The sequence below is a fragment of the Nerophis lumbriciformis genome, linkage group LG12 (genome assembly GCF_033978685.3).
Source record: "Nerophis lumbriciformis linkage group LG12, RoL_Nlum_v2.1, whole genome shotgun sequence".
Taxonomy (NCBI): domain Eukaryota; kingdom Metazoa; phylum Chordata; class Actinopteri; order Syngnathiformes; family Syngnathidae; genus Nerophis; species Nerophis lumbriciformis.
Window position 1 is genome coordinate 21,478,032 of NC_084559.2, and position 14,191 is coordinate 21,492,222.

Consider the following 14,191-nt stretch of genomic DNA (forward strand, 5'->3'; position numbering starts at 1 on the left):
TCACTTTCAACATTACAAAGGAAGCCTTTGTAGCCTCCCGTTCCCACTGGAAAACAAACATTCCCTTTAATGGCAATCAAAAACTATTTTTGCGACACAACTCACATTGATCTGTCTTGTCTCAGCACCAAAGTGGGAGGTCAAGCGTCTCTGTTTTCAGATTGTCGTGCTGTGTGGCAGGCTAAGAAGTAACACGCCGAATCCGCTCGTCTTTCCTTGACATTTAACAACAAACGTGAATGTTATCTGTCAGAAACATGACAAGCGTGCGGTCATTTACCTTCCTTTGCGGTATTCTTTTTACTACAAGTAGCGCCTGAATAGGCCAAGACGGCCTCTTTTGTTCTGCGCCATTTACATGTGTCATGTTGTCATTCCACTAAAGCATCAACCGGCCTGCGCGGAGTCTCAGCGGAGGTATAGAATCATTTCCTCTCTTTTTCTCGCCTTAGGAAACATCAACGACTGCTCGCTCCACTACTACTTCTTTCTCCTGGCGGGGATTCAGGGCGTCACCCTCCTCATCTTCCTTATCGTCTCTGTCAAGTATGACAAGCAGAGGGGCAGGGCAGGAAGCCAAAGGCAAAGACACATGTCATCATGACCCTGACGTGACCTATATTACCTGCCTGTTTCCTGTCGAGCCACTCAAAAAGAAGTCTTGTAAATAGGTACTTATTAATCCAAGCAAAAAGTTCTGCGCTCGCTCAAATTATTGAGGGTTCTGTTTTTCTCTTTGAATGATTTTATAAGACTGCGTGGCTGGAAAATGGACATAATGCAGGATGTCCATCATGTCTGTTTACTCTGTTGTCTACATTTGCACTCGACCTGCGATGGTGCTAGAAGGTATCTATATGTTTTTATTCTATCTTTCATCTGTTTTTCTAACCACTTCTATTGCCAACCGTGAAACAGCAGGTTTTAGTCCAATTTGGATGATTTATTATAAACATACATCCATTTGGAGGTGTGCTAAATGTACTGTATTATTTCTTAAAGGGGAACATTATCACAATTTCAGAATGGTTAAAACCATTAAAAATCAGTTCCCAGTGGCTTATTATATTTTTCGACGTTTTTTTCAAAATTTTACCCATCACGCAATATCCCTCAAAAAAGCTTCAAAGTGCCTGATTTTAACCACCCGTCCATTTTCCTGTGACGTCACATAGTGAAGCCAACACAAACAAACATGGCGGAAAGAACAGCAAGCTATAGCGACATTAGCTCGGATTCAGACTCGGATTTCAGCGGCTTAAGCGATTCAACAGATTACGCATGTATTGAAACGGATGGTTGTAGTGTGGAGGCAGGTAGCGAAAACGAAATTGAAGAAGAAACTGAAGCTATTGAGCCATATCGGTTTGAACCGTATGCAAGCGAAACCGACGAAAACGACACGACAGCCAGCGACACGGGAGAAAGCGAGGACGAATTCGCCGATCGCCTTCTAACCAACGATTGGTATGTGTTTGTTTGGCATTAAAGGAAACTAACAACTATGAACTAGGTTTACAGCATATGAAATACATTTGGCAACAACATGCACTTTGAGATTGCAGACAGCCCAATTTTCATCAATTCATATATTCTGTAGACATACCCTCATCCGCGCTCTTTTCCTGAAAGCTGATCTGTCCAGTTTTGGAGTTGATGTCAGCAGGCCAGGGAAGCTAGGGTCGATAGGGGGTTTAGCTCGCTCGTCTGCGGGAACAAACTGCCGCCATTGCTTGCCGTGCTACCGGGGTCCTTTGTCCCTGAATTGCTCACACACTCCGGCAGATTCAATGGGGGTCTGGCGGCAGATTTCTTTGACTTTATCGTTGAAAATGCATCTGCTTTGAGTGTCGCAGGATATCCACACATTCTTGCCATCTCTGTCGTAGCATAGCTTTCGTCGGTAAAGTGTGCGGAACAAACGTCCAATTTCTTGCGACTTTCGCATCTTTGGGCCACTGGTGCAACTTGAATCCGTCCCTGTTCGTATTGTTACACCCTCCGACAACACATCGACGAGGCATGATGTCTCCAAGGTACGGAAAACAGTCGAAAAAGCGGAAAATAACAGAGCTGATTTGACTCGGTGTTTGAGAAAATAGCGGATTGCTTCCCGATGTGACGTCACAACTCTGAGAGCGAATATTAGAAAGGCGTTTCATTCACCAAAATTCACCCATTTAGAGTTCGGAAATCGGTTAAAAAATATATATGGTCTTTTTTCTGCAACATCAAGGTATATATTGACGCTTACATAGGTCTGGTGATAATGTTCCCCTTTAACCACAGTTACTTTTGAAGGGCTATCGGAGACATCAACAGTATATTGGCCTTAAAATGTGATACTTTTTTTTTTTACACTGTACTATGCTGTATAGTACTGTAGTGTATTTTAATCTCAATAAGGAGAGACTGAGGGCAACAACCTACACTCCAATGACAAATGGTTGAACTGACTAGAATCTCTTAGAAATCACCTATGGTGGTGAATTGCAATAATATGTTCATTATGAAAATGAAAAGTGTGTACTTATTAATAAATTTCAAGATTTTAAGTCAGACAAATAAAAATTCTGGGCATTTTGCGCTTTAAAGTAATTAACTTTTTTATTAGCTGTAAGCACGATCGTCAAAATAATTAAGAAGTACATCTTTAAATAAAATAAAATAACGAGTTAACTTCTGTGATTAATCACAGCATTGCATTAATCATTTATACACGTAAATTCACCACGCAATTTATTATGACCGCAAATGCTCCTTTAACTTACACGCAAATTTTATATTTAAAAAATATGTTTTAAATCAAATTAATCACACCTTTTTTAAATTTTGATTAATCCCACCAAATTACTGTCATGTATAATTTAAATCAACTTTAAAAAAGGACCCCAATGTTTTGACACCGACCCAATTTCTTTCTCAGGATGTGACTTGCGAACATTTTTAAAATGTTTTACCCAAATGCAGTTTTATCTAAAGTTCCACGGAGTCACCTCACTCATATTTGCACTGACTGAAATATGCATCAACTTGATCACTGACTTTATAGCAGAGGGGTCAAAGGTGCGGCCCGGGGGCCGGATCAGGCCCGCGAAAACAGGTTTTATCCGGCCCGCGGGATGAGTTTGCTAAGTATAAGAATTAACCTGAAATTTTTGAATGAAAGAAACTGCTGTTCTAAATGTGTCCACTGGATGTCGCAATAGCAATTTGTTGTATCTTTGTAGATGATGTTACATATGTACAAAATAAACAACATGTTTGTACATTGGTCGAGGAAAACGATCAAACTACATAGAAAAACATACTGTAATTTGATTTTGATATAATTTGTTTATTCTTGATAGATTGAAAATTAACACCAATAAGATGATGCTACATATGTACAAAATAAACATGTTAGTACATCGATCAAGGAAAATGATCAAACTACATAAAAACATACTGTAATTTGATTTTGATATAATGTTTATTCTTGATAGATTGAAAATTAACACCAATAAGATGATGCTGCATATGTACAAAATAAACAACATGTTAGTACATCGGTCGAGGAAAATGATCAAACTACATAAAAAACATACTGTAATTTGATTTTGATATACTTTGTTTATTCTTGATAGATTGAAAATTAACACCAATAAGATGATGCTACATATGTACAAAATAAACAACATGTTAGTACATCGGTCGAGGAAAATGATCAAACTACATAAAAAACATACTGTAATTTGTTTATTCTTGATAGATTGAAAATTAACACCAATAAGTTGACTGATGAACATTATCACATAATTTATTTAGACAGTATAACGACAAATAAAGATAGAATACTATTAACCACAACATGTAAGTGTGAAAAAAACAAAAAACATGGTTTGTACAATTTCAGAATGTGCTTGTTCTATTTTTAAACTAAGAAAACAATCTGAATTTGTCTTTATTTTTAAGTTATCGTGCCGTTATTTTACCAGTCCGGCCCACTTGGGAGGAGATTTTTCTCCATGTGGCCCCTGATCTTAAATGAGTTTGACACCACTGCTTTATAGCAACCCGCATCACTGTTCAGGAAACAATTCACAGTTCGGGTAAAGGAGCATGTGCGGTCAAAATAAATTGCGTGATTAACCTTAATTAAAGCAATCATTTTTGTGATTAATCATGTTAAATTTGACAGCCCTAATATTTATACACACACATTTAAATTATTCAGCCATGTTACAAATCAGCTCTTCCACAAATCCAATAGATGATATATTGTGTAGTTTTATTTATTAGACAGCTGTGCTCTGTTTACTGTATTTGTGTATTTGTAAGAGAATCTGCCTTTGTGTGATTCTTCCAGTTGCCTAATAAAATAATTACATGTAGAAGTGCCTTTGAGAGCTCACATCAGTGTTTACTTTGCCTTATTAATCAGTTACAGTTGTAAAACTGTATGTGTTGACTTTTGGGCTGAACTTGTTCAACAAATGTGTTTTGTTTCAATGCATTTTCTGTGATTGACGTTTTTATGGGAAATCCTTTTAGAACCACTTAAAGTCTTTGGCCATTAAAGTATTTTAAAGTTGAAGTCAATTGTGCTTTTTATTTCCAAAGCTGAACTGCAATTCTAACACGAATTACACTAAAGACATGACTTACTATTATTACTATGGATGTCCTGTAATATCCGTTATGACATAAAATGAGATATCAAATTTTTTATTTTTTTTTCCTGCTTATACTGATATCGGAAAACCACAGCTCTTTTCAACTTTGTCCAATCAGAAAAGTATGTCGGCAGTGTAGTCGTGGGACACATTTCTTGGTTCACAGCTGCACAAGACAGAACATCAATCCAATCCAATCCACTTTATTTATATAGCACATTTAAACAACAAAATGTTTCCAAAGTGCTGCACAACAATATTCAAATATTATCTATAGCTCCACCAATGACTGAATAAAAACAAAAAATAAATACATATAAAACCAATATAAAATAAATATGATTAAAAATTATTTTAAAGGGTAAAACCAATAAAACCAGTAAATAGAAATCAAAATTTTAAAAACACAGAGCACCACACAACTCACGTAGTGTTAAAAGCCAGACAATAAAAGTGGGTCTTAAGACGAGACTTAAAACACTCCACTGTGGGAGCAGTTTGAACATGAAGGGGCAGAGTGTTCCAGAGCTTAGGGTCGTCCACAGAGAAGGCCATGTCTCCCCTGGTTTTAAGTCTGGTCTTGGGCACCATGAGCTGGAGCTGGCTCTCGTACCTCAGAGCGTGTAAATTTGGATGAGGTCCGAGATATACTGAGGTGCCAGTCCATGTAAAGCTTTAAAAACAAACAGCAAGGTTTTAAAATCAATTCTAAAATGAACAGGGAGCCAGTGCAAACTCTCAAGAATTGGGGTTATATGCTGGCGTTTCCTGGGCCCTGTTAAAGGTCGTGCTGCCGCGTTCTGGACTAACTGCAACCGGGAGAGAGATTTTTGGCTAATGCCAGCATAAAGTGCATTGCAATAGTCCAGGCGACTTGAAATAAAAGCATGCACGACTTGTTCAAAAAGGTTAAAAGATTAAAAAAAACGGTTTTACCTTTGCTAAAAGACGAAGATGATAAAAACACGATTTTAAAACGCCATTGACTTGTTTGTTGAGTTTAAAATCACTGTCTATAGCATACTTGCCAACCCTCCCGGATTTTCCGGGAGACTCCCGAAATTCAGCGCCTCTCCCGAAAACCTCCCGGGACAAATTTTCTCCCGAAAATCTCCCGAAATTCAGGCGGAGCTGGAGGCCACGCCCCCTCCAGCTCCATGCGGACCTGAGTCCGCTTTCCCATGATATAAACAGTGTGCCTGCCCAAACACATAATAACTGTAGAATGATCGAGGGCGAGTTCTTGGTTTCTTATGTGGGTTTATTGTTAGACAGTTTCATTAACGTCCTCCCAGCGCGGTAACAACACACAACAACAGCAGTCATGGTTTTGTCTACCGTAAAGCACTTTGTCTGCCGTAAACAGCAATGTTGTGACACTCTTAAACAGGACAATACTGCCATCTATAACATCAATAACATATACGGCTTTTAGAGAGTGCAGTGCACAACTGCGCACACAACAAGGAGACGAAGCAGAAGAACGAGGAAGATACAGCCATGGCGACGCCGACGACGAGTAAGATGAAGAAATACGCTTCGTTGCACCTTTCCTGCCTGAGTCCGGCGATTAGTTGCAAATCTTGCTTTATTGATTGCTTGCACACAGCCAATCCAACACAAAACAAACTAGTCCCCGCCCGCACTCACGCTACCGCTCCCTCTCTTCTCTCGCCTACACACTCACTGACGTCACTCACCTCACATGCTCACCTATTAAAGGGCCACACACACACATACGTTACTGTTAGAATAATTATGTATATATTATCACACTAACTTTAGTATGCTTAAAGTCCGTTGCTTTAGTTATTTAGCTATTGTGCTCAAGTTGGACTTTTTCTAATGTAAGCAAGGGCAAATACTTCTTGTCTGAGGGGTGGCCTCAGCTGTAGATGTTATCTTTGTTTGAGCCCGCCAACAGCCAAGGACTTCAACCGACTTCAGCGAAGATGGGATGACGGCACGCGGACGAGGCAGAGACTTCAAGGACCTCAACAAGATAAGATTCCAACACGCAGACGAAGCGGTGACGGGGCGAAAGCACAAGGCCCCCAGAACATTCCGTCACGTATCGCGCGTCCTGGACCAGCTTTGCATAAAATATGTGACCACTCCTTTTAGAGGCAACCTTAGTATTGCTGACTGGAACTCCTGAATAAAAAGAGGGATGCAAGAGCTGGACCTTAGAGCGTAGGGCGAGACTGTGACTAAGGGTCCGGCTCCATGCGTTCTCCTCATGAGCTAAATTGAACTCTGTCTCTGATTGATTCCTTGCTTCTTGTCTGATTAATAGATGTCATCAGTGTTTGAACCTGACAGTTACTCTCATAACAGCTTGTAAGTTCCAAGCCGCAGCTGCTGTTGGACCTGGATAGGCTCCGTGAAGAAGTAGTGGACTACCAAGTGCTTGGCACTGAAGATCTTCCTCAGGAAGCAAAGATTGACCGGTTTTGGGGCATGCTAGGGAGAGATGGAAGATTCCAGACTCTTTGATGAAAGCACTTTTGTGCGTGCCACACATCAATGCATCATCAGAGAGGGTGTTCAGCATGGTTAGAAAAATAGTGACAGAGAATAGAACAAGGATGGACAATTCAACCCTTAACTCAACAATGAGTAGATGAGTGTTATGTGTGTGAATATGTGTAAATAAATGAACACTGAAATTCAAGTATTTCTTTTATTTATATATACATATATATATATATATATATATATATATATATATATATATATATATAATAAAAAAAAAAAATACAAATATATATATATATATATATATATATATATATATATATAGCTAGAATTCACTGAAAGTCAAGTATTTCTTATATATATATGTATATGAAATACTTGACTTGATGAATTCTAGCTGTAAATATACTCCTCCCCTCTTAACCACGCCCCTAAACACGCCCCCCGCCTCACCCCCGTCCACGCCCACCCCACCCCCCGAAATCGGAGGTCTCAAGGTTGGCAAGTATGGTCTATAGTGACGCCAAGGCTGGTGACTTTGGGACGCACATCATTTTGCAATGGTCCCAAGTCAGTGAGGGCCTGACCAAAAACTAAAATTTCCGTTTTTCCCTCATTCATTATTAAAAAATTCTGGGCTAACCAAGCCTTGACGTTGCATAGACAGTTGAGAAGGGGTGTCAGGGGGCCGTGGCCTTTTGAAATCGGCATATCAATTTGGCATAAATCCTCCTTTAATTTTCAAATCATGGTCATGCTGGGCAGACGCAATTTCTGAGACAGAGGCCCATTAGCACGCAGGCTTGCTGAGGAATTCAGGGCCATTAAGCCAGAGCTGGGATTTCATGAATGTGCTAATATGACGTTATGTTCTAGCTGATATGAAAATGGCTGCCGACCTGTGCATAGTGGCCACTTCTTTTGCTGTTTTCCTTGAGCGGTCGCTGTAGACAGGTTTGGTTGTAGTAATGAATTAGATGACCTGTTACTCGAAAACAGTAGGCAGCGTTACATTTCTCACTGGCACTCATCGAGGGCGGACGCTCCCCTTTCCTCTCCCTTACCTCTCCTGCTTGCTTCTTTGTCTTGTCTTGTCTTAACTTTCTTGTTGCCTCATATTTGCAATGCTCTCCAAATCTAAACATTGGAACTATTTAACTGGCCTCAACGAAATTGACAAGATCTTGGGTTTGGGGGAACCTGCTTGTCTTGATGGAGCGGACGTTGCTGGACACACGACGGACTCTTGGGAGAAGGGGTGCCCCGTGCCTGGCCACCCTTGCAGTCGAGGACGTGAAGATGTCCACCTATTCGGAATTATGACAACAGGACATCTGCGGATTGGAGTAAGCTTTGCTCTGGTTTGTCGACATATTGGAAGTTGCTTCAAAGGACCCCAAAGCTGCCACAAATGATTGGAGGATGCGGGAAGAACTGCGGACACTCTTGTGATTTGCATAACATCGGACCGTATGCACTGCAGGTTGAATTTGAGGACCAGTCATAGACAATTTAGAGTGAAAAGCAAATTTTATTGTCACTCGCATACAAAACATTCTAACTTGGATTGTTATTCTGGCTTCGAGACTCTCCCGAAGGACAGAGCGGCGAAGACACAACAAACTTCTTGTCTCTCATAGACACACCTGTTGTTGACTTTGGACTGACTAGCGACTGCACGACACCAAGGCCGCGGAACAGAGACATGTGGCAGGCTTACACACACATGCATCCACAAAAAATATATGCCACACACACACATACCCCACACCCCATCCAACGCCCTTCACGCGAATAGGGTTGATGGACGGCTGGGCAGCGCCTGAAGAGCTGCAAGCCTGCTACCGTAGCCCCCATTCCCTCCCCTCTGTTGCAAGTCTCGAGATGGATGTTGTAATATGTATATGTGCTTTGCTATGGAGGTTTTTTCCCACTCTAGACCGGGCCCCCTTAAGAGCCCAGTCTAGATTGTATTTTTTTACTCATCCTCCCCCAGCGTTTAATCAAAAAGGTCAACCAACGAACGAGATTTCTCTATAGAATCTCCTCTCTGGTCAACAAAAGCACCATGAAGATTCTGGCGGGAACTCCCATTCAACCCTTTTTCGATTACGCATATACCTCCTGGTACCTTAGCACCTCCAAAATCCTCAAATCTAGACTCCAAACATCCCAGAACAAGCTAGTCAGATTACTTCTAGACCTCCACCCCAGATCACACCTCACTCCTACCCACTTCTCCAAAGTGGGCTGGCTCAGGGTGGAGAACAGAGTAAAACAAATTGCACTGAGCCTAGTCTATAAAATCCGCTACACCTCCCTGATACCGAAGTACATGTCAAACTACTTCCTTAACGTAAATGACCGCCATAACCACAACACCAGAGGGAGCTCCTCGAACCACGTTAAACCCAGATTCCGATCTAACAAAGGTCTTAACTCATTCTCTTTCTATGCCACATCAATATGGAATGCACTCCCAACAGGTGTAAAAGAAAGGGCATCTCTATCCTCCTTCAAAATAGCACTAAAAGAACACCTCCAGGCAACTTCAACCCTAAACTAACACCCTCCCTTCCTCATCATACCTCTTCGGATTGTAAATAATCAAATGTAGACAATTTTTCTTATGCTTTCTGATCTCTCTCTCTGTGTCCACTACTTTCTGTACATATCCTACCAAGTCAGACCTACACTGTTTCAATATCCATTTCCCTGATGATGCAATTGTTGATGACTGAAGTGTTGATACCAACCAAACCTAACCCCCCCCCCCTCTCCATATCCCACACCCTGGATTGTAAATAATGTAAATAATGCAATGTATATACTCTGATCATTATCTTGTGTGATGACTGTATTATGAAAATAGTATATATCTGTATCATGAATCAATTTAAGTGGACCCCGACTTAAACAAGTTGAAAAACTTATTCGGGTGTTACCATTTGGTGGTCAATTGTACGGAATATGTACTTCACTGTGCAATCTACTAATAAAAGTTTCAATCAATCAATCAAAACCTTTTTCCCATCTTTTACGGGGCGCCTTGTGGCGACCCATCAGCGTTCCTGTTCTGTAACCCTGCACACTGTTTGTTTGTCTAATCTTGAACGGGTTTGCGCTGAAAACAAAGTTCCGTTGTACTTGTGCAATGACAATAAAGACCTACCTAACCCACCTTTGTAGTGCCGTTATCACTAACTCTGCTGATATAATCCACCATTCACTCTCAATTGTATTAACGCGAGAAGGGCAGATGCTGCTGACGACGTTCTTTCAGTAATAAGGGGATTAGAGGGTATCAGCAGCATGATAATTAAGATAAATTAGTGCAGACTAAATGTTTATGAACAAAGTCGAGCAGACATACTGTATCTCTTTAATGTGTGCTAATCACCCAGGTTTACATAGACCTAATTATCTTATCAAAGCTGTCTTTGTTCAGCTGCATCCTGGAGGCTTTTCTGTCTCAGGGAAAAGATGGAAAGAAGCGTTTGTATAGAAACACATTTTCATTTGTGGAACATAGTTTGACAGAATTTACAGACAGTTGCATTATTTCTCTCTTTGGAACAAGCTGATCCGTAGCCTACTGGGGGATGACAAAAATGTACTGATAGAGTTCCGGTTTCACACAAGATGCAACGATGGAGCTCCGAGGGTTCAGATCCTAAAGGGCCTATTGTCTCCAGATGACCGAAATTTTACTAGCAAGATCTCTGTATGTCTTTTTTTTGCACCTGAAAATGAATCTGGCAGTCATTACTCATAATACCAGTTTGTTTTTAAATAATTAGTAGATAACTAACTGTACTTGGATCACTACTGTCATGATCCCATGTGACAGTTTGGACTTTCCTGGGGTTTGTATCGTTTCCTGTCCTGGTGCTCCTATTTTGGTTCTACTTAGTCACCTGGAGGCGTGTCTAAATGCAATTGAACAATGAATATCCAGCAACTTTTGCACCTTAACGCTAAGAACACGGAAATGCTGATTATTGGTCCTACTAGACAGTGGCACCTATTAATTAATATCACCTTAACATTTGACAACCAAAAAATTATACAAAGCGACTCAGTAAATAATCTTGGTATTATCTTCGACCAAACTCTGTCATTAGAGTCACACATTAAGAGTGTTCCTAAAACAGCCTTCTTTTATCTACGTGATATCGATAAATTTGTCCCATTTTGTCCACCAGCGACGCTGAGATCATTATTCATGCGTTCTTTACGTCTCGTCTCGATTACTGTAACGCATACTTGCCAACCCTCCCGGATTTTCCGGGAGACTCCCGAAATTCAGCGCCTCTCCCGAAAACCTCCCGGGACAAATTTTCTCCCGAAAATCTCCCGAAATTCAGGCGGAGCTGGAAGCCACGCCCCCTCCAGCTCCATGCGGACCTGAGTGACCTGTCAACAGCCTGTATTCACGTCCGCTTTCTCACAATATAAACAGCATGCCTGCCCAATCACGTTATAACTGTAGAATGATTGAGGGCGAGTTCTTGGTTTCTTATGTGGGTTTATTGTTAGGCAGTTTCATTAACGTCCTCCCAGCGCGACAACAACACACAACAACAGCATCCATTTTCTACCGCTTATTCCCTTTGGGGTCGCGGGGGGTGCTGGAGCCTATCTCAGCTACAATCGGGCGGAAGGCGGGGTACACCCTTGACAAGTCGCCACCTCATCGCAGGGCCAACACAGATAGACAGACAACATTCACACTCACATCCACACACTAGGGCCAATTTAGTGTTGCCAATCAACAGCAGTCATGTTTTATTCTACCGTAAAGCAGTTCGTCTGCCGTAAACAGCAATGTTGTTGTAATATATTGAGTTGGAGGCAATAACCAGGCGAGGTGATGAAGTACGTCTCTTTACTGTAGACTTCAGAACAGACTCACACACTTGACGTCAGGTGCGCAGCACCACGTAAATCGTTGGCCAACCAAAAAGTAACCCCAGTACGCTATAGCCAACATTCACCAGGAGATGGCAACAGACAAACATAGATCACTCTATTACATTCCTCCCCTTTTAGAAATGTGGAAGTTACTCAAAATAAATAAACAACCCAACCAAAAAATGCAGCAGCTCAATTAAAAAACTGTACTTAAGCCACATTCTTTTCTTTTTATTTTAGTACTGAACTCTTAACCCTCATTTGTAAACAATAACATGCTTATTATACAAACAGTATTTGTACACCTTTAACACAGATTTTTATATTGTCTTCAGAGATTCAGTTTTTTTGGTGGTACTCGAAACCTTTCTGGGTACCTGCGAAAGGGTGTTCAGCATGGTTAGAAAAATTGTGACAGAGAATAGAACAAGGATGGACAATTCAACCCTTAACTCAACAATGAGTAGATGAGTGTTATGTGTGTGTATATGTGTAAATAAATGAACACTGAAATTCAAGTATTTATTTTATTTATATATATATGTATATATATATATATATATATATATATATATATATATATATATATATATATATATATATATATATATAATTCACTGAAAGTTAAGTATTTCTTATATATAAATATATATATATATATATATATATATATATATATATATATATATATATATATATATATATGTAATACTTGACTTAGTGAATTCTAGATGTAAATATACTCCTCCCCTCTTAGCCACGCCCCCCCCCGACCCCCCCCCCCCCCACCCGACCACGCCCCCCACCTTCCGAAATCAGAAGTCTCAAGGTTGGCAAGTATGCTCTAACGTATTATTTTTGGGCCTACCTATGTCTAGCATTAAAAGATTACAGTCGGTACAAAGTGCGGCTGCTGGACTTTATGCCATGATCCGTGGTCCGGATCATGTTTTGTGTTTTCATTTAGTTTTGGACTCCTTGAATTCCTGTTTGTGCACCTCCTGAGTTTGTTACCATGGCTACTTATGATTTTCACCTGCCTCTGGTGTTCGGGACGCTCACCTGGTTCTAATCAAGATACATTATTTAAGCCTGCCTTTGCCGGTCACTCGTCCTGGCTTCTTTCTTTGCTTCACGCTACTGTTACGAACGTTTTGCTTGCCTCCTAGCTCATGCTAAGTCTAGCTTCAAGTGTTATCGGCACCTTGTTCCGTCGGTTGTTTTCTGTTTTTGTACCTCTTTGATTTGTGCAAGATTAAATCATGTTCCTACCTGCAAGTCCTGTCCAAGATGCGACCCCGCCGTAACACTTTAGACAAGAACAAGAAAGTTTGATCATATTAGGCCTATACTGGCTCACCTGCACTGGCTTCCTGTGCACTTAAGATGCAACTTTAAGGTTTTACTACTTACGTATAAAATACTAAACGGTCTAGCTCCGTCCTATCTTGCTGATTGTATTGTACCATATGTCCCGGCCAGAAATCTGCGTTCTAAGAACTCCGGCTTATTAGTGATTCCCAGAGCCCAAAGAAAGTCTGCGGGAGTAGAGTGTTTTCTATTCGGGCTACATTTGTAATGTTTGAAGAGATGCCTCATGATGTGTGTGTTCGGTTTTTCAACTGTCTTCGACAATTATGAGGAGGCATTGATGCGCATCGGCTATTTTTTCCATTCCCAGACCAGACCGAGGAGGGAAGCGCCGGCAGGATGCTGGGTAATAGTGTGCATTGGTGTGGAAGGTTATTCCGTGCCGGAGCGCCATTTCCATGAAAGAGTACAGGCATCAAGATAAATATTTCTCACCCACATATCGTATTTGTGCCAGGTGAATACTAGTTGCTTTCTGACCTTCTGTTGTGTTCCAGCAACAAGAAAAACATGTCGCTCCATGCATGAAGTCCTATTGGTCCTCCCGGGGCCGCCACATCCAAGAAGATACGGTATGTGGAGTATTCACCTCAGCTGCAAGAAGGATTTAGACAGCAATTGTTCTGTGTTTTTGCTGTTGGCCTTATATCTTTAAGAGTAAGGAGTTGTGTTTTCTAACCAGTCAGATAGCATTGCCATTGCTAGTCCCTCACAAGAAACCATTCAGAGATACACTTACCGTATTTTCCGGACCATAGGGCGCACCGGATTAT

At 40.8% G+C, this 14,191-nt stretch overlaps 1 protein-coding gene across 5 annotated transcripts in view; it reads left to right on the forward strand.

Annotated features, from left to right (window-relative positions):
- Positions 1–13,869, forward strand: part of slc15a4 (solute carrier family 15 member 4) — a 97,438-nt gene extending 83,569 nt beyond the window's left edge. Inside the window, exons 9-11 of one of the 5 annotated variants that reach the window (XR_009817850.1) lie at positions 453–671; positions 754–849; positions 13,729–13,869. Coding sequence is in view for 2 of the 5 variants with exons in the window: in XM_061986093.2 (XP_061842077.1) it covers positions 6,091–6,434 (344 nt within the window). In the remaining 3 variants the exon portion in view is untranslated. Of the gene's footprint in view, positions 1–452; positions 4,554–6,090; positions 6,853–13,728 lie in introns of those variants that run through there. The other 4 variants (XR_009817848.1, XR_009817849.1, XM_061986093.2 and 1 more) reach the window with 4 other exon arrangements.
- The last annotated feature ends 322 nt before the right edge of the window (positions 13,870–14,191 follow it).